This window comes from Electrona antarctica, assembly GCF_951216825.1.
Source record: "Electrona antarctica genome assembly, chromosome: 9".
NCBI classification, from domain to species: Eukaryota; Metazoa; Chordata; class Actinopteri; order Myctophiformes; family Myctophidae; genus Electrona; species Electrona antarctica.
The window spans coordinates 40,029,784-40,050,688 of record NC_136790.1 but is presented as its reverse complement, the minus strand read 5'-3'; the positions used below and the strand labels follow the sequence as shown (position 1 = coordinate 40,050,688).

The 20,905-nt window shown below is 39.8% G+C and overlaps 3 protein-coding genes across 4 annotated transcripts; 2 read left to right on the top strand and 1 right to left on the bottom strand.

The window, feature by feature from the left end:
- The first annotated feature begins 2,138 nt into the window (after nucleotides 1-2,138).
- ppil1 (peptidylprolyl isomerase (cyclophilin)-like 1) lies at nucleotides 2,139-5,049 on the top strand. Its single transcript, XM_079509344.1, has 4 exons — nucleotides 2,139-2,352; nucleotides 3,679-3,833; nucleotides 4,542-4,610; nucleotides 4,756-5,049. Exons 1-4 carry the CDS (start codon nucleotides 2,297-2,299, stop codon nucleotides 4,974-4,976), a joined length of 501 nt encoding a protein of 166 aa, XP_079365470.1. The 5' UTR covers nucleotides 2,139-2,296; the 3' UTR covers nucleotides 4,977-5,049.
- Nucleotides 5,050-8,116: 3,067 nt separating this feature from the next.
- Nucleotides 8,117-8,938, bottom strand: LOC306929997 (potassium channel subfamily K member 3-like; the record flags this gene model as incomplete). Its single annotated transcript, XM_079510734.1, has 1 exon — nucleotides 8,117-8,938. One exon carries the CDS (start codon nucleotides 8,936-8,938, stop codon nucleotides 8,117-8,119), a length of 822 nt encoding a protein of 273 aa, XP_079366860.1.
- Nucleotides 8,939-11,617: 2,679 nt separating this feature from the next.
- eno1b (enolase 1b, (alpha)) lies at nucleotides 11,618-19,726 on the top strand. 2 transcript variants are annotated; one of them, XM_079510156.1, is made up of 12 exons: nucleotides 11,618-11,712; nucleotides 13,531-13,629; nucleotides 13,853-13,948; nucleotides 14,729-14,787; nucleotides 15,677-15,746; nucleotides 17,111-17,244; nucleotides 17,442-17,664; nucleotides 17,927-18,124; nucleotides 18,437-18,638; nucleotides 18,778-18,886; nucleotides 19,225-19,283; nucleotides 19,555-19,726. In XM_079510156.1, exons 2-12 carry the CDS (start codon nucleotides 13,545-13,547, stop codon nucleotides 19,622-19,624), a joined length of 1,305 nt encoding a protein of 434 aa, XP_079366282.1. In that variant the 5' UTR covers nucleotides 11,618-11,712; nucleotides 13,531-13,544; the 3' UTR covers nucleotides 19,625-19,726. The 2 variants fall into 2 exon arrangements, with proteins under 2 accessions (XP_079366282.1, XP_079366283.1); XM_079510157.1 differs by lacking the exon at nucleotides 11,618-11,712 and adding an exon at nucleotides 13,357-13,384.
- Nucleotides 19,727-20,905: the final 1,179 nt, after the last annotated feature.

Below are 20,905 nucleotides of genomic sequence, written 5' to 3'. Positions count from 1 at the left end.
TGTCACTGGTGGACGGGTGTCCGAACTGCCCAAAGCCCTCCTATGAGACACAGACTGAGTAGGAAAAAATGGTGGTGTTTTATCATGAACATTAGTGAGGACCAATTATATAAAGAGATGTTGAAAAGTGGTGAAGTGGTCCTTTAATCATAATGATTAAGTATGATGTAGTATTATGATTAAGTATGACTCAATCATAGTGATTAAGTAAACAGTATACTGTTGTGTTGGACACCATGGGCTGATCAAATCAATAAAGATAGAGCGCCAGAACTTGCAGCACTCTGCAGAAATAGGAACGGGGAAAATTTGATTACATAGTGAAATGTATGGTTAACAGATCATTTTGCCAGAATGCCTGTTGACCTATACTTATTGATAGCATTCTGGCTCATGTCAGTCTTTACCATTAGTTGTTAATGTTGACTTACACACTATGTTTTGTTTAACATTAGAGGATTTACACTTTACAGGAAGATGTTGATAGTTGACAGAAAGAGCAAACACCCATCTTAGGCTCTTAAAATATACTGTAATTGGCTAAAACGCACATACACGCCACGTAGGTATAACTCCTTTGATTTAATTTCCTCATTCGTTTCGTTTTTTTGTATTTTGAAGTTATTATGCTTTGTTGTATGAGTCTGTCTTGAGGTAACTGTCTCTTATTTCTACATGTAGGAAATTAATAAAGAAAATGTTTAAAATATGATTTATTTATTCAATACGTTTTGTTTTATTCATATAATTTAGTGTTTCGTTTTTCATCTGTTTTTCATTTAATTGTGCTTATAGCTGTGATATCATGGCAAATGTTGCTTTCTTTTAAAGGACCACTTCACCACTTTTCAACATCTCTTCATATAATTGGTCCTCACTAATGTTCATGATAAAGCACCACCATTTTTTCCTACTCAGTCTGTGTCTCATAGGAGGGCTTTGGGCAGTTCGGACACCCGTCCACCAGTGACATCATCATCAGGCAGATTTTTTTTTAAACAAGATTTGTTTTAAAATATATTTAGATTTTTATTATCGTGAGAACGATGGCTTCAACTTTTGCATTGAAACTTTTCAGGAAAAGAAAGCCTGCTGTTTCTATTAGCTTGGATTCACCATCGATGATGTCACTGGTGGACGGGTTTCTGAACTGCCCACAGCCTTCCTATGAGACACAGACTGAGTAGGAAAGAATTGTGGTATTTTATCATGAACATTAGTTGGGACCAATTATAGGAAGAGAAGTTGAAAAGTGGCGAAGTGGTCCTTTAAGCATGCATAATACACCGGTCCTGGTGCCAGCATATGTTTATAATTTGTAAAATTCACCATCCCTCCTTTCTAATCAAATTTAAATTCTTTAATTTCCCTGGTTCCCTCCAAAATGAGATATTATTATATTATTATCCTAACTATATGTCTACAATTTTGTACTCTATGAAGTGTGTAGCCTAAGCATCCACCTTAATCTCATGGCAAAGATTAACAGTCAGGGCACAAATTGTTACTGTTGGTGACCTCTGCAGGCAACCTTGTGTAAGGCAATCATCAATGAAAGAAATCACTAGCATTAAAGTTACACCACATCCCTAGATTTAATTTGTTTAGAATACATGCTTATATCATATTTCAGTCTGTTAATTACACCCCGGAAAGATTACAACATTAACAGTGAAATGTATTTTCTCTGCTCGATGTGTGTGAAAAACAGGGACCAATTCACATGCTCTGTCTGGACATGTATTGTTGTGTTGGCCACCCCTGCTGTAGGCCCTATACTTACAGGAGAAGAAATTACTTTTGCAGAAGGAACAACTTTCGCGGACTTCCCCGTGGTCCGACCGACCTCACGTGGTCAGATGATTCTGCTGACATTTGAGACTTATGTGAGGAGAAATGAACAAAGATACCAGTATGAGACCTGCATGCTTCCTTGACCTCTGTCTCTCTCTATTTCTCTTCTGTCCGCTTTCCCTTTATGTTTCATAAACAGATCTAGCTCTGGTTCATGGCCTTCTACTGCTTAAGAAGACTATGGACCAGAGCTAAAACAGATCATGCATTGCATCGAACAGAACAGCAATTACAGCATGCAAACTGTTAAAAGGATGGCATATTATACTGTATTGGTCCAGTAGGTGGCAGTAGAAGTTGGAGCGTGAGTCAGAAGTAGCGTGTGGTTCCGGTGTGTTGAGGTCTTCAGTTCATTCACTCATGCTCCCGCTCCTCTTATGTTGCTAATAACGCGCTGTTTTATCATTTTATTTTGCTGTTGTGCGACTATTATAGTCTAGTAATGTCAGGGATACCCCAAGATTCATGGCAACCACCCACAGTTACTGTAGAGACAACGTAAGTATTAAATTAATGCAGCTATCGTACTTATTTCAGTTCAAATGGTAGCTATTTAGCTTTGCTTGGAACCATGTCCAATTGTCCATGAATCAAACTTAGTACGTAAAAGAAAAAACACATGAGCCACCAGTCAAGCGATGGGGATTTGTGTCTAGTCTATGGGAATGGGACAACATTTTACATTTATCAGGTCGTTCACTTATCTGAATCTTTTATTTTGGATTTTGGGCTAAATAGCTTATGGGTGCAGAGTGGACAGACTGGGCACGTAAACATTGTTTTTCCTAAATGTAAAAACAAATTGGGAAAGTTGAATTGAACACACTCATACATTCATCCTTCAACTTCTTTTTTAAACTTTAAAATATTTATAATGTTTAATTTTCATTTTTAGATTTTGTCAAATACAAGACAACAATGCAAGACATGAAATGACAAAGACACACACACACACACACACACACACACACACACACACACACACACACACAACAAATAAAGAAACAACAAGGAGACAGCCCAAGATTTAGACTTCGTAGAGGTTTTTTTCGATTCTGACGAATAGAGAGTATGCGCATGCTTAAAGTGAATGGCACATCGAGTGGCAAAGAAACAGGCAAAGTGAGTTTAACATTGTTTAATGTTGTTTAATGCAATCAGATAAGACTTTTCTGTGTGGATGTATGGGCTGTCAAGGCCTGAAAGTAGTTTTTTGCCACTCAGTAGGCGTTCCTGCATAACTTCCTGGTTTGATGTTTATAGCGGGAAATTTGGTATATAGTCTTTTTTTTATTGGCCTAAAATACTGGCTTGCTGATCGGCTGTCTGTATTGATCAATTTTTTATAGGGGTTTCTTGTGACCCTACCATTAAATATCCTATGTAAGTAAAAAAAAAAAAAAAAAAATCAAACTTTCCTTATGCTTAAGTATCATGTGACATAGCCATAGCCACTTGTGCTGACCCAAATGTGCTGACCTCATTACATTTGTGCTGAATCTCATCACATTTGTCATGACGGCTATGGCCATTTTTAGCCCAAGGAATGTTTTTTGTGCAAAACTAATGCTTGGAATGGATTCATAATCATGAATGACACTTAAATCATAAGGAAAATTTGACATTTTTGGATTCATGAATGCATGTATATAGACAATATTTTAGGCCAATAAAAAACACTACCAAATGTCCCACCCCACAAGCCCAGCTGCCGGACTATTGGGCAGCGTCACTACTTTTAAGTTAATGCTTTTGTATAATGTTACACACTGTACACAACCAAAACTGTGAAACAGTGCTGAGACAAATGTTCATGTTTTACAGTATGGGGTCAATTGTGCTGGAACTTTACTGGAGACATGCCCCTAAGACCTGCAAAAACTTTGCTGAGTTGGCCAGAAGGGGATACTTCAACAACACCAAGTTCCATCGGATAATCAAAGACTTCATGGTACAAGGTGGAGACCCAACAGGAACAGGTGGGTTGATCACAGTCACACACGCTCCAGACGGTCCATGTGGTTATTAGGCTGTGTTGAAGCTACTGTATTGAAGTTCGCTTCGAGTTAGCTTTACTGAAAAGCAATAATTCCTAGCCTGGCCTATCTTATTGCTTGAATAAGGTGCCACAGTACCAGCAAAATGTGGTTCTGTACAGAAAGTAGGATACTCATTTCATATTTATTTATTTACTTTAATTTAAAGAAGAAGAGGATCTTATTGATACCTGCCACTATCATTAAAAATCAACTAATTGATGCTCTGCTACCAACCGTTATTTTACTTCACCATGATTACATCAAATAAAAAGGAGAGAGAAAGCAAAGCATAGGGCTGGATATATCCATAAATATTATTTTGATGTTTAACATCCAGTCACATAACTGTTGTGTGACTGGCTACCCTGAGCACAATGCGGCATGTTGTGAGCTTGTAGATTGTCTATTTTTTTAAAGATTTACAGGAAATGTATATCACAATGCGATATCGTCAAAATATCGGTTCAGATATTTGGTCAAAAACATTGTGAAATTAGATTTTGTCCATATCAGCCAGCCCCATGAAGTCCTATAGGCCACAAAATAAATGCATCTTTGATGTGTAATATTTAAACTCTTGGTTAAATATTTAAATATCGTTTTGTTTTGGTATTCAGTATTTGCATGTTTTTCTGTCTCCTTCAACAGGTCGAGGTGGAGCATCCATATTTGGTAAACAGTTCGAAGACGAGTTGCATCCTGAACTAAAATTCACAGGTAACATCAAAGACACCTGGCATGACATTTTAAATTGTGGCAATTCTCTTTACCATGAAATGAATTGAGGTGAAAAAGACCTACTATATCTTATAGAATTGTGCTTTTGCACCTAAATGGTCTTCGTTTCATTTGTGTGCCTAAGGTGCAGGTATTCTGGCGATGGCCAATTCAGGACCGGACACAAATGGAAGCCAGTTCTTCCTCACCCTAGGAGCCACTCAGTGGTTGGATGGAAAGCACAGTATTTTTGGAAGAGTGTACCAAGGAATGACTGTGTTGAATCGCATTGGAATGGTGGAGGTCAACACTCAAGATCGGCCAACCGATGATATAAAAATTCTCAGGACAAATGTGGCCAGTTAAACAAATCTTGATGCTTTTTTTGTACTCTTTGTTTTTTGTTTAAATAAATAAATTGGCTTTTGTTTTAAGTCTACTTAAGGAATTTAAGTATATTTTCTTTCTGAATATGACCTATCCAAAATAGTGAAACAGACAGAAATAGCCAAATAGGTCATCTCGGTTGCATAATGCTCAGCTGCTATAAATATATGAATAACAGAATTGTACAAAACATTTTGTTTCAATAATGAAAACAGTTTCTAGAGAAACGTAAAAGTACAAATCTTCATGTGTATCGTCATCGTATGTCCAGCTCAGTGCCATGCAGCTGATGCAGCCACACCCACAACACTTGGAAGAGGCTGGACGCTACACTGGAGTACTTTGCTTTGACAATTATTCAGATGAATCTGAGATTTGTAAATGGTATTCAGCTTGGTTTATGAAATAGTGGTCACAAGAGCAACTCAGTATTTTCACAACTCATGTTTTAATAAATACATTATTTTCTCTATTTTGTTTTATGGACATGATTCACTAGGAGCCTGGATGGCTTGGTCCCAGGCTTAAAATATAATTAATATATATTAATATAAGTATTTTCAGATGTTCAATGCAGATTCTCCCCTGCAGACTGCAAACGTCACAAATGTAACATGCACCGATGTCAATTGTCAAGGCGCAGTGTCCGATCTATGCCCATATATGGGGGTCTGTCTTAGCCATGGCCAATTATGGAGCCCAGACTATGGCATCAGCCAGTACTATTACATCATATTGATGACCTCAGCGTATCCCATATATGGGCCCCTGATGGTCGGTTGGTGGCAACATGCACTGAGGTCAGACACAAACGGAAACCGTTGCCTAACAAGTAATGCAGGCTGTTGTCGAGGTGCACTGTGTAAAACAAATAAATAAAATCACACCCGTGTGAAATGAGGGGCGCTCTTGTCATTGTACATCAATTTATGTTAGCGGACATTTGACATTGCTACATAAGGTACATAAGGTGGTCCCTTATTGGCCAAGCGCTCCCACCAACAGGTGATGGTTAGCCCATTTGCTCGTTTACATATGACATAGGTTTTCCCTTCAATGGCGTTTAATGTTTAATTTACATATTTAGTGGAACTATCAGCTCTTATCATCATGCATCATCTCATACTGGCCAATCCGAATTTCTGTTGCCTGTGATTGGTTGGCTGATTTGCTCGTTTACATATGACGTACATTTTCCCTTCAATGGCGTTTAATGTGTGGTGTTTAATTGACGTCATATTTAGCGGACGTAATTTCTCTGTTCATTGTCAATGGCAAATCTCGAGACGTGTGGGGACAAAAGCTGTTTATAGAAGGGGCTAGCGCCCCTTAAAAAAGAAGAAACCGTTGACGACAAAATCGATTTACGCATGTGTCCACTGGGCACCCTGATGTGCCGGTATTATGTACATTGCGCAAATACAATTTTTAGCATCTACTCTGGACTTAATTGTAGTTTTCCCTTTTGAGCGGTGCTAAACGCTCCATTGTGTGGCTTTGTGTGTATCATGATAAAAGGCACCGCTCACTTCACACGAGTGATTTTTATTGTCTGTCTTCATTCAGGGCTCTGACAGCCACAGGGAAAATTCTCAGAGTCTTGAACCCTGTGACACCTCAAGCGTCACAATCAACCCATACTGAAGGGGTGTTTGTCCTTCATATTCCTTTTTGCACTTTCAAGCACCTATTTGTATGCATTTGACTTGAGAGCTCTCCATGCTTATGGAATCAGGCTGAAACACCTAGCCCAAATATGGAGTCACACGTCCTAGAAACATAATCATAGAACTGCCATTACAGACTGGCCACATTTTGTACAGACATTATTAGACCCTGTCTTGTTTTTAGTTTTTATTATTGAGGGGCACCAGCCCCTCCTATATTCAGCTATAGTGTCGTAACGCAAACATAAAATGCCATTGACAATGAATGGAGAATTTACATCATATGTGTTTGAGCAAATCTGTATTTTTGTCCTACACAAACATTAAATTCCCATTGACAATGACAGAGCCATAGAGTAAGACGGAGTTACAACATTGAGGGGGCCGAAAACAGCCCGATCACGTGGTTCATGTAACTCGTTTGTCACTGTAAAGCCTATAGACTCAATGCATTCCATAAACTTCAGGTTCAGGCCTTTGTCACTATTCGCCAATAGAAGTCTATGTAGAAGAGCCGCCATTGAACTGGCCCCCTTGTAGTGAACGGAGTTGTCGTAACTCTGTCTTACTCTATGGCCCTGGACAATGAATGGAGAATTTACGCCTTATGTGTCTGAGCAAATCGGTATTTTTGTTAAATTCCCATTGAGAATGAATAGAGAATCGTCATGTGTCTGAGCAAATCGACATGTTACATCATGATGATGTACGATGATAAGAGTGCCCCTCACTTCATACTGGTGTGATTTTTTTTTTATTATAGCACTGAAAATATCTTTTTGGTTTCACGTTTCTTCTCTGTGAATTACTGATTGTGTACAGTCCACTGGGCAACTAAATATCGTATTGCATTTGTACTTCGAGGCTAGACGGAGTTCCGTCTCTTAAAGAGACATAATGTGTAGGCCTCACACACATGCTGGCATGTGGCTGTTCCCCGGCTGTACACACACACACACCCTGCGGACCTAGGCTCAATGTGGTGTGGAGACATGCTGCTCTGCCGGGGGGAAGCATCAGAGAGCAACTGAGGAATCATCACTGTGGGGAGGGATCCCAGCATCTTCTCTCTGCTCTGGTATCACAGGCAGTAAGAGCAGATTGGAAATGCAGCACAGCGTTTTGGTTCACCCCCCATGGCTCCTTATAGACCTAGCATCTTCCACATGCATGAGGGATGTGGTGGTGGAGATCAAACTGGGAGCAGGTGGGTTGCCACCACAGCCAACGGAAATTCTCCCCTAGCCTGTATTGCTTGCACCTAAGACATTTGTTGAGGTACCTACCTACCTGATTGTTGATTTATTTTAACTCCCTTCCCATCTCCCTCAAGAGCCTTTTTGGAATTTGTTCTTAACTTGCTTTGCCTGGTTAAAAAAGAGATTCATCACGCACAATAAGTCTTTCACACTTTTGCCTGACTGAATCGGCATAGTGTTGCGTCCCTTACCCCTAGACCTGTTCGGGAATAAAGTAACTGCTTGATGCTTTGTGCTTGGTATCCATGCTCTCATCCTTGGCGTTCATGATGAGGAAGCGCAGCACGACCACGTTGAGGCAGGCTGAGATCACCATCAGTCCAACAAAGATGTAGACGAAGCAGAAGGCCATATAATACGGGTCATTCTGAAGAGCATCGTCCCTCTGCAGGGCAACATAGTCACCGAATCCGATGGTGGTGAGTGTAATGAAGCAATAGTAGAAGGCGTGGAGGAAGTTCCATCCCTCATAGTTAGAGAATGCCAGGGCCCCCAAACACAATATGCTGGTGCAGGAGAGAATGCCCACAGACACCATGCTGGCTACGGAGATCTCAGGTCTGCGCATTCCCAGGAACCTTTTGGTTCGATACAGAAGGTACTTGACAAATGTTCTGATCCTCTCTCCTAGGCTCTCAAACATGAAGAGAGTCAGAGGGATCCCCAGAAGGGCATAGAACATGCAGAACACTTTCCCTGAGTCTGTGCTGGGGGCTGCATGTCCATAGCCTATTGTCGTTATCACAGTAATTGCAAAATATAAGGATCCGGCAAATCCCCATTGTACCCCATCTTTGTGTGGCCTCAGCTGCAAAATGACCTGCTCCAGCTCAGCAAAGATCACTTCGGTCAAGTTATATTCATGCATAAGTTCATACTTTCTCGCATCACGCTCCCTCCTCTGAACCATTTCGTGTTCAGATTCCAACGTGTTAAATATGGCAGCTCCGACCCCAAGGTATATTAAAATACAGATCATGAGAACAAGAGTCCAAGTGTTCTTCTGCCTCTTCATGATGAAGAGGCTCTAACATTACTTATCCTTGTCCTTTGGGATCAAAAACTATGCCAGCACCGTCTTTGATTGAATACTGATACATTCGAGGCAAAGTGCACATTGATTAGAAGCTGCTTTGGCACACTTTGATGCAACACTGAATGTCTGTGGACAAACAAATTACCTGTAAACTATGATACTGATCTCCTCCAGAAGCAGCTTTTATATTGGTAATGATGTCACAAATATTTCCGAGCTCGCATTGTGATTGGCTGTGTATAATAATAGGCCTTTAAGTGTCCATCAAAACAGTAGTTGGCTCAAGCTGGGGACCCCTGAAATGCTGTCAAGGATCCCAACTTTGAGAACCACTGCACTAGACGGATAAAGTGCTGTCATGACTGATTTGACTGACCATGTTATTAATTCTTTGTAAGATAGCCGCAGACACACAGACAGAAACACATACAGAGACGCACAGGGATGAAAACAATATCTCCAGCCCTGCCTTCAGCCTGGCTGAGATTTTTTTAAAAATGCACCACGTGAAACGAGGGGTGCAACTATACTTTTGAGTGGTGTAAACCACTCCTACAACTGGCTTTTGTGTGCATAAAAAAATGACCATGGTTGCTATGTTCAAAATAATTTCTGACGTAATTAAATCACACCCGGGTGAACTGGATGACCGTAGCAACCGTGGTCATTTTCTCTGCACAGAAAAAGCCAGTTGTGAAATCACATCCGGGTGTGATTTCATTACGTCAGATCAGAGCTGATCAGGCTACATAATACCTTACCTTATTTCATTACGTCAGACATTACGTCAGACCACAGCTGATCATGCTATATAAAACCTTACACCACTCAGTTCACACGGGTGTGATTTTTATTGTTATAGTTACTGTGTGCGTGCGTGCGTGCGTGTGTGCGTGCGTGCGTGCGTGTGAAACACATTTACATTTTTGTGTCATGCCACTTGTCATGCCACTTTGGTCCATCCCATATGGGATTATATGACACATTTAACATTGTGTGTGTGTGTGTGTGTGTGTGTGTGTGTGTGTGTGTGTGTGTGTGTGTGTGTGTGTGTGTGTGTGTGTGTGTGTGTGTGTGTGTGTGTGTGTGTGTGTGTGTGTGTGTGTGTGTGTGTGTGTGTGTGTGTTGCCAGTTGCAAACACAGTTGTTGAGTTAAGCACGACTGCTCTCTGTGACCCCAATGTGACCCCGGTGTCAATAGCTCCTATACTCCAAACAGACATACGGTACATAGGGATCGCTGTTCATTGGAGACAGTGTGCGCCACTCAAAAAACAAAAAAACAAAAACGCAATCAACGGTAATCTAACTATAAATGCACCATGTATCTGTATGTATGTACGTCTGTAAATGCACATAACTCACATAAGAACCGTTCGCCCCACCGATCTCAAATTCGACACATGCATTCCACACCACCACAGGGAGTGTAGTGCCCGGTGTCGAGTCGGTCGTCTCTACTAGGCCTACTTCAATCCCAATAGGATTAATGATTGAAACAGATTTGGTTACAGTACGTCACCATCAACAGCCAATAACAGCACCACATGGCCTACTTGTGTGCAAGGCGCATGTTGGCACTTCGACAGAGTACATTTCTAGTTATAAGATTCTTGTGTTACCCTCTCTAACCCTACTACTTCAACATTTTGGACCCCTAGGACCCCTAGCTGAGAGAGAGATAAAGCAGGGACAGATAGATAGCTTCATAGGCGTGTTTGACAGCACTGTCATGACTGTCTTTCATTCATGTAATGTGTATTTTCAGACATTTAACCACTTAAACCGCCAATACTTAGTAAACTTGACCTTTCACTAGTTTGGTCTGCTCTTTTACACCAAACCTCTTTGCCGGAAATAGCCGATCTACAAGCTCACAATAGATCTGCTATTTTCGGCTAATGTTCCCCTCAGAATACGGATGCTAAAATAAAAGTGGTTAATGTTAGAAATACAATTTTAAAAAGTTCTTATCACACAAAGATTTGGCGGACCCCTTGAAGTAACTCTGAGGACCCCCTAGGGGCCCCGAACCCCTGTTGAAGACCCCTGGTCTAGACTCTAGATAGAGTATTGATTCTCAACTTTTTACATTTACAGCCATATGCATGATTAGGACATGGACACCCAGTTGATATGTTTTTTCATATCTGGCGGGGCCCCAATCTATAGCCTACTGTAAAATCCTAAAATGTACAATAAATGGAGTTCTTTCCCCTCAATGACACCTGGGGGGCCCTGGACCCCACATTGAGAACCAGTGCTCAAGAGATTCTGGCAGCTAATCTCGCGACTTGATCCACTCCTGTCCTGTCACGAGAAAAAGACAAGAGAAATCCTTCTTCTTTGCGCCCACAGGCCACACCCAATATCCCATAACCCGGAGGGATGGTCGCCCTGTAATTGGCTATTTGGTTGTCAGGCAACTGCTGCGGTGTGTAAAAGATGTTGAAAGATAAAATGAAGTCTGATAATGATGTACGATGCGATGCATGTTCACAGCATGTATACTTTACATTACTTACTTAGTTAAATTACGTTTTTTGTTTTGTTTTTTACATTTTAGACAAAAAAAGCCAATCGAGGTGCCACCTATCCTGTATCCATAGCAACCAATTAGCCAATCACAGCGCGACCATCCCTCCCAGTAATGAGCTTTACGGTGTTCGGATTGACAGTGGGTCGGTGTTTCAAGTTCAGAAGAACATCGCCGCAGTTGCTCCTCTCACTTTGTAAACTGTACAGCACATCTGGTAAGTGGTTCTTTAAATTATGTAAAGTACCGATTCCTCGGCGTGTTTTCTATTTCGTTGAGTGTGTGGGCAACTTTTCAACTTCTAAACTAGATGTGACATTAATTTCACAAGCGAACCCGGATGCATTGCTAGCTAATAGTAATAACGTAATAACTGTAAATGCTCACCTGACGCCTCGGTGGGGTGAGACAGGGTCTGAAATAAAGGTCAGACAAGTTCATGCAAGGCCTGGGTAATTTTTACCAATACTGGCAAGTCTGGCATTATATAACGCATGACAGTCACATAGCCTCCATTGTCAAATTATGCTATATTTTCGAAATTAAGTTAAAAGTGTATCAATCAATCCCAAACCGAGTTATAACATTATTCATTTTTATCCAGGTAAGACCCAAACAGCACCAATGCAACTCCAACAGTTTTAAGGACATGTCACACCAATGCAACTCCTTGCAACTGCCATTGCTTGGGAATAATCTTTTCATGCAACTGCATGCGAATAGCCGAATACTATCCCATCCCATATTATTCAATTAACAAATAGTTAACGGTGAAGGATGCATGTAGCATGTTCCTCTTGACAATAATTCCTGGGGTCATTGAGTACACAGGCTACTGTATCTATGCCATGATTCAGCAAAATGGCTATGACAGAACACATCTCAGATTTCACAGTGTGCTACAGAATAAAAGAGGATTACGCAGATACAGTCTAGTATGACATCATTTATTTCTCTAGTTAAATATGGCCTAATATATCTGAGGTATTATATATAGGCCTATTCTAAACCCTGAACATTTAAACTGTTGATGGACCTTTTTCATGGATGACTTTAATGTGGATAAACACTAAACAGCTAAAAAGGGGGGGAAAGGCATGAATTAACTGTATTAATTCAGTTATACCCGTCAGGAGATGTCAGCGCTGGTATGCAGGATGGAACCTAAATGGAACACACACTTGTTATAGTACCCATCCTAGATCCATTGAGTGGACTTTATTTTTATTTTTTTATGCTTTTACATTGGCAAAGGAAAGTTATTTTTTAATTGGAGAGAGGTTTTGAAGGATATGAATTTGTATTTTCACCCAAACAGGGATCAAAGAAAAAACCTAATGATATGAAGGTGAAGGTTCTTAATTTTAACCACTTTAACGCTGATGTCCCTATTTTGACCATGTCATAGGCAAAAACAAGGGTACACTTCTTCCAATTTCTCTTTTAATGGGGCATAAGTGGTAAAATTATGCTTAACTGTGCTTGTAGTTTCTTTTGAGATATACATTTGAACTTTTCACCTTCGTATGTCATACAGAAAGTGCTTGGAAATGTTTTAGAGAAGAAAATTAAGTTAAATTGTGATTGGTTCACAATCATGTGAATCATGTGAGAGCAGTCGATTGGCAGAAAATTAAATTAAACAATATATGGTTGCATGGATACAGAGGCTTCAGATTTTAATATTGAGTAGCATATAGACAGAAGCATCCTGCAATGGGAAATGTAATCTCGTTTTGACAGTTGGTAAGTGTTACAACCCAATTGTCATGTGATTAATCAGATGAGGAAGCTTTAATCCAATTAGGCTGTTAGCTAACATGTTAGCACTAGGTCTAGGTCAGGACATTCAAGTGAGTAAGCCATAAGGAGGAAGCAGTGTAAACAAGGTAGGCCTGACATTATTTACACCAAAGCTAATGGTATAGTGATACGTGATCGGATTCAGAGTGAATATAGATAATACATCTTGGTTTCTGGTTCGAGGGAGTTTCAAAGTAGTGGTAAAATAATCAAATGCCTTTTCTCTCCTCAGGATTCTGCAACACCATGTCTATTATCAAGATCCATGCCAGAGAGATCTTCGATTCCCGTGGAAACCCCACTGTAGAAGTTGATCTTTACACCGAAAAAGGTTCATTTAAGTTTCCTACAACAGACTGTGTAGGCCTACAGAGGTTGTCATAAAATTGGATTCTTTGCAATTGCAATAGTATTGTGCAATTTCCTTTCCCCCTGCCCACATTGCAAGCTATAGGTTTCATGCTAATTGCCACAGGAATAGTGTACTGTACTCCAGTGTTGCATGATCTTTTATTTTTATAATGTTTCTCTACACTGCGGCCGACATCTTGCAGGTCTGTTCAGGGCAGCTGTACCAAGTGGTGCATCCACCGGAATCTATGAAGCCCTGGAGCTTAGGGATAATGACAAGTCACGCTTCCTTGGGAAAGGTTTGTATATGTGGGCTTTGTTGTCTCTTGGGTGAATTATGTTGAATGATTTAAATGGACTGTGTAAAATTGGTTTTCCTTCATTAATTCTATTTGTCCATCCATGATTATTTGCCTCCTTAATTTCAAATGTTTTGTTTTTAGGCAAGGTGCTTTATATACTATACTGTTATTCCCTGCTATAATGCCCAATTTATACTCAGTCGGCTGATGGTGTCTACACTGAAAATAGTAGATCTACAAGCACGATGTGACGTGTTGTGAGCATGTAGATCTGCTATTTCCAGCACAGGAGACTGTCAAACAACTAAGCATTAATCCGGGATTACCTCCCACTATCTCTTTTTCCAGATGTGAAAAGGTTTAAGTAAGTTAGTGAGTTTTCATCACTCTGCTTGAGATTAACCCACACTCAGTCTGGCAGTCTTTGATCATAACATTTAAGTTTTTTCGAATGTTCGTGAATGCTCTCTGACAAATCTGATATGATTCATGAATTCTGCCATTTAGCATGTGGGTTGCACAATTTAGTCTGTGTGATTGATTTAATATGTGAATGTTGATTGTTTATGTCATATTTTATGCTGCTCTAAAATGAATGATTATTTGATGGGCTGTTTTAGTTACCTCAATAATCTGCATGTCTCTTTTTAAAACAATTTTGTAACAAATGTTGCATGGTTCCACAAACATATGTACGGTAGTTGAGGTTTGCACTTCTACTTTGCACTGTATATCTTGTTTGAAACAACATTAACATGTTAAATCTCCTCACCACAGGGGTCTCGCAGGCTGTGGAAAACATTAATTCAACGATTGCACCTGCTCTTGTTGGCCAAGTAAGAATCTGCATGTTTTTGTGCTGGGCAGATATCAATATTGCATAATAACCTTTATTAGTTTAACTTAATTTAAATGAAAGGAATGAAAATACACCCGCACACTGTGTATTTCCTTTTAATAAGGCAACGTTTCGGTCCCTCTGGACCTTACAATTTACAATTACAATTTAAAAATCAGGCATTTAGCAGACGCTCTTAATCCAGAGCGATTTACAATAAGCAAGAACAAAAAGCATGGCAATACATCATATACATAAAAAGTAGACCTTCTTCAGGCAAGGTCCGGAGGGACCGAAACGTTGCCATATTAAAAGAAAAAACACTTGTACCGAGCAGATACACAGTACCGAGCAGATACACAGTACCGAGCAGATACACAGTACCGAGCAGATACACAGTACCGAGCAGATACACAGTGTGCAGGTGTATTTTCATTCCTTTCATTGATGTCCACTGGCCTACGCACCTGTGCATACAGTTGGGTGCCACCGATATTGTCCCTTATCATTTGACCCATTTAGGCCTGACCTCAACATTTAAAAAAATCCTTCTAAATCCTCCAGTTTTCTGAAATAAATATTTTCACGATTTTTCAAAAATAGCAGACCTACAAGCTCGTAGCGCGCCACTCGGTGGCGCGCTATGAGCTTGTAGATCTGCTATTCTTCAATAGCTAAATTATAATGTTTAAAACACCAAAAGGGGTTCCCGCCCAAAATGGGTTAACTGTCCTTTTGCGCAGATCACGCAAACCTCAGCAAAATGAAAAGGACAATATCGATGGCCTCCAACTGTACGTCTGATTTCTAGGTGTGCGAAAGCTTTTTCCTACACTTAAATAAAGCTAAAATAACCATTTCCCATGCTATTTTCCTTAAATAATCAGGATGTATCTGTAATTGAGCAAGAGAAAATTGACCAGATAATGCTGGACCTGGATGGCACGGAGAACAAGTGTAAGTTTTATCGTACTTTGGTAACTGGCCTAATGGCCCCTACAAACTGTAGGAGTTTTAAAGTTGTCGGCGAGTCATCAAATCGTTATGTATTTCACACTACAGGAGGCTTTTTTTTTTTAATCGACTGTCATTATATCTTTGTGGCTTTCACACTAAATGATTGATAGCCGAGTAGGCATCACACACTGCAAGAGTACATCATTTGTTTTTTATTCCAATGCATTCCAAATACATCTCACGTACGTGCAGGATGCCGTGATACAAGCGCGAGACCAACACAGGACGTCTCTCTCTCTCTCTCTCTCTCTCTCTCTCTCTCTGCACACACAGGAATAGGCTACACAGGGCGAAATGTTTGTTATAGCGTAGCCTAGTGTGCTATGTGCGCTATAGCGAGACAGGATGTTAAGTCTTGATTTTCATTAAATAATTCTCTGACACACACACACACACACACACACACACACACACACACACACACACACACACACACACACACACAGAGCTCACAATGTCCAAAGGTTTGCGCTGCTGCAGCTTTGATTTCGATGCGGTTTATCAACATTATTCAATTGAAATGCGTAACCGCAATATTGGGCTAATATAGCTACCAATATATACGACACAGAGATTTACCCAAGGAATAAAGGTCATTTGATCATCTATCGATACAGTCGACAGAAAGTGTCTGTGAGCAGTGAGCACAGCTGTCCTGTGCTCTCATTGGCTGTGAAATGCAGGCCTTCTCGGGACGTGGTCGCAACCCAGTTCATACTGTATGATGTCCAGTCGGTCAGAGAGACAAATATCAAACCTGCTAGATATTCAGAAACACTCGGGAAGGCGTCGGCGAGCACTTTTAGCGGTGCTGGATCTTCTCGCAGCTCCTTTCACACACAATGAGCAAAACCTCAGCGATCAAAGCCCGGTCTTGCGTCAGATCTGGAGTTTTGTCGGTGAGTGCCAAAAACAGCATAATCGGAGCAAATATCGTGCACAAGCCATAACTAGAAGCATGAGCCTCTTTTATACTCTGTCGCATGTTGAAAAAGGAAAATCAATGTTTTTTTTTGTAACATTAATCAAAAATAGCAGATCTACAAGTTCACAATGTGTTTTTTGGTAAAGAGATTTATTGTAGAGAGAAAAAGCGGTGAAACTCTGGTTCAATAGGGTTTAAGTGGCTCCAGAACATAGCATTATGTATAGGTGTGTAACTTTCCTGTTGCTTTTAATAGTTCTGGCACTTCACAAGAGAAACAGACTGTTTAGCAAATAATGTGATGCCAATTAAAGCATGGGGTTTTGCTAGTATGGATATGTTCACAACCAGCTTCTTTTTCATTTCTTTCATGACACAGCCCAATTGGGAGCAAATGCTATTTTGGGTGTGTCACTGGCTGTCTGCAAAGCCGGAGCTGCAGAGAAAGAAGTTCCCCTTTATCGTCATATTGCTGACCTTGCAGGCAACGCAGAGGTCATCTTGCCTGTGCCGGTGAGTGTTCTGTTAACACATCAATCACTTAAGCCCTACATACATCATTGTATGTATGGGCTATGTAATTTACAAGCTTAGAACAGCAGGCAAGCTATTTTTGAACAAATTTAACAAAATGTAACATTAACAAATGTTTGAATCCTGATATTTAACTCAATTCATCATGCGGTTCACCATTCTTGTTCTCTTTACAGGCCTTCAATGTCATCAATGGTGGATCTCATGCCGGTAACAAACTTGCTATGCAGGAATTCATGATCCTGCCTGTTGGTGCTAGTTCCTTTAAGGAAGCTATGCGCATGGGAGCTGAGGTCTACCACAATCTCAAGAGTGTCATTAAGAAGAAGTATGGCCAGGATGCCACCAATGTGGGTGATGAAGGTGGCTTTGCCCCAAACATCCTCGAGAATCAGGAAGGTACAGTAAAACATAGAACCACTGCTTGATTACCAGTGTTCAATCCCACCTGTCTAGTGTAGTCTAAAATGCTTGCAATCAGTGCCTTTACCATAAACGTGCATTCAGAAAAAATGTACCACTACATACAAAAACACCAACAATCTGCTCAGAACTAAGATATGTAGAGGAAACACTACAGCATTAGTTTTGCTTTACCTTCCACATTGAATATGGATGTACTGTATACTTCATGCCTCTTCTTTCTGGTGTTTCCCTGCAGCTCTGGAGCTGATAAAGGAGGCAATTGCCGCCGCAGGTTACACAGATGAGATAGTGATAGGAATGGACGTGGCAGCATCTGAATTTTACCGGGATGGGAAATATGATCTGGACTTCAAGTCGCCTGATGACCCAAGCCGCTACATCTCACCTGATGAGCTGGCTGACCTCTACAATAGCTTTGTTAAGGATTATCCAGGTAACCTAATAGTAATAGATGCTGAAAGAGCTTTTTATCTTAAGTCAAAGCAAAGGAAAATGGCAAATTGTAGTTTGCAAAAGGGTCTGGAATATTTCCTTATGAAGTGTTGAATGCTGAACATTTACAAATTTGATTGATTAAATACTTTATTAGTCAGAAATGTAAACTGCACGTGGTACAGTGGGACTCATTTTCATTGTAGTCCTATGTAAGCGCCTCCAATGTAATATAAATGTGCAAAAAACCTGAACCTGTCTGTCATTCAAAGAGAAGATTCTGTATTTTAGAACCATCATTTCTCATCCACAGTGGTGTCCATCGAAGACCCATTTGACCAGGATGACTGGGCAGCCTGGACCAACTACACAGGAAGTACAGACATACAGATTGTTGGAGATGACCTTACAGTGACCAATCCCACACGCATCACTAAGGCTGTGGATGAGAAAGCCTGCAACTGCCTCCTTCTGAAAGTCAATCAGATTGGCTCCGTTACTGAGTCCTTGCAAGCGTAAGTCAACACTTCATTGAAACCTATTATATGTAGATTGTTAAAATATTACAGGTTTTATACAATATAAAAATCCTGTGCTACTTAAGACTTTGACAAAGCTATTTTAGTAAATGTCATCCTCCATCTTGTAATGCAGGTGTAAGATGGCTCAGTCTAGTGGCTGGGGGGTGATGGTCAGCCATCGGTCTGGAGAAACGGAGGATACATTCATTGCTGATTTGGTGGTTGGCTTATGCACTGGACAGGTGAGTTTCATATAACACCTTTTATTTGTTATGAGTGTGTGTTTTAAGAAAAACCAACAATGCCAACATTCATAATCATGTCAGGTGATAAATATTTGGAAAGCATTATCCATTTTCATATAGGGATTAGTGAAATGATGTGCTTTTATATATTTTAAGGTCTACAAAGATGCTGTGCCATGATAATTTGAAATGCATTATAATGCCATAATTTGCAAAAAGACTGAAAACATGGAAATACCACTTTGCTTTAATGAATGTTTACCTTTTTATGTTTTGAAGAGATGTTAACATGATATTGATTATATTTAGAGATATTAACCTTTGACCCCTAATAGATCAAGACTGGTGCACCCTGTCGCTCTGAGCGTTTGGCCAAGTACAACCAGATTCTCAGGTACATTTAAAAATCTGTTTCTTTCAACAGATTGTCAATGTCAAGGAATTATTGTTAAGAAGTATTAATTTGTCTGCCGTGAAAACCAAGCTGTCAAAATAACGTTATTTTTTATGTTAATTTGCTATTCTAGCAATGACTTAATTTTCCCCATATCATGTACAAGTATACTGTACACACTGTAGTGAGTGTACTGAATACTACTGTACATGCTATCTTGTGAACTCACAATCAACATGACTTAATATCAATACTATTTTTCATCTTTTAGAATTGAAGAGGAGCTTGGAGATGCGGCTCGTTTTGCTGGGCGGAATTTCAGAAACCCATTGATAGAGTGAATTATTAACTGTGTGTATACCAGCAGGTAGATTTGCAGTGCAAATGCATGTTATTGCACATAAAAATGTTAACAGTTAATCCTAAACTAACTCCCAATAAAACATGTAAAAAACTGCTACTGAAATTTAGTTAGTTTGTTGTCAAGTTCCTATTAATTGTGTTTCAATGTGGATACATTTCTAGGTATATTTACTAATTGTGATGACAGAAGCTGGGCTTAAGACCACAGTAAATAAACATATTTTCTTTGCAACAAATGTGTGTGTGTGGGTGTGTAGGCAGAGCATGCATGCTTCTGTGTCTCTATGTGCTTGCGTATATGGCACTTATATGATTGTGTGTGTGTGCTAAGTAGAGGGCTCTTTCTTTGACAATCATGTTGTCATGATATTTGTTCCCTTTTGATTTGAATGAATCTTACCGTCCATGGCAGCCAGCTCAGTGCTATAAGTACTGCTCGGGACTGCCACAACGTATTGCCCAGTATCAAAACTTCGATTGCACACAGGGATGATTGAATGACTTTAACAGTAGTCTAAATAACTACAGAATGAAGGGAACTTTTAGTTACTGAATTGTTGATGACTGTGAACATAATTTAGGATGTGTATTTTATAAATTGTAATAAAACTGTAAATGTGATGTCAGATCAAGACATTTTGATGTCTGAAAGAGGTACATTTTCAATTATTTTATATTCAGTAATATATTACAGGTGCCAGTAAAGATCTCTTGGCTGGTACGGTGGTACCCTCTCTATGAACAGCAATATATTTTTATTGATATGCTTCTACACAGTCAGACTGGGCAAGCCAATAATATTTGTGAAATTTTATTTTCATTCAAGATACTACATAGTTGGGACATAACCTACTACTGTAGTCTATATATGTGAAGAGATCTAACGAGAATTTGATTGTGGTTTATTGTCACTAGGAGTGGCAAAGGAAAACTTTTGAGACAGTAAAAGTTTCAAAATGTATCCAGTGAATTTGCATGATCATTGTATCCAATATTGTCAGATGTTGATTGTAAATAGGCTAATGACCAACCATTAACACCAGTAGGGTGCATTAGGTGAATTGTATACACAGGACGCCAATGGAAACAAGCCATAGTATAGGCTAGTGCTTTATTGGGTAGCATCCTTTTGTTTTAGGGAACTGTGTATACCTGTGCTGCTTTTGCAAACTGTTAATAAAGTAATCATCAATCAATCAGAGACCTTAATGGAAACAAGCCATAGTGCTTTATTGGGTATAGCATCATTTTTTCATCAT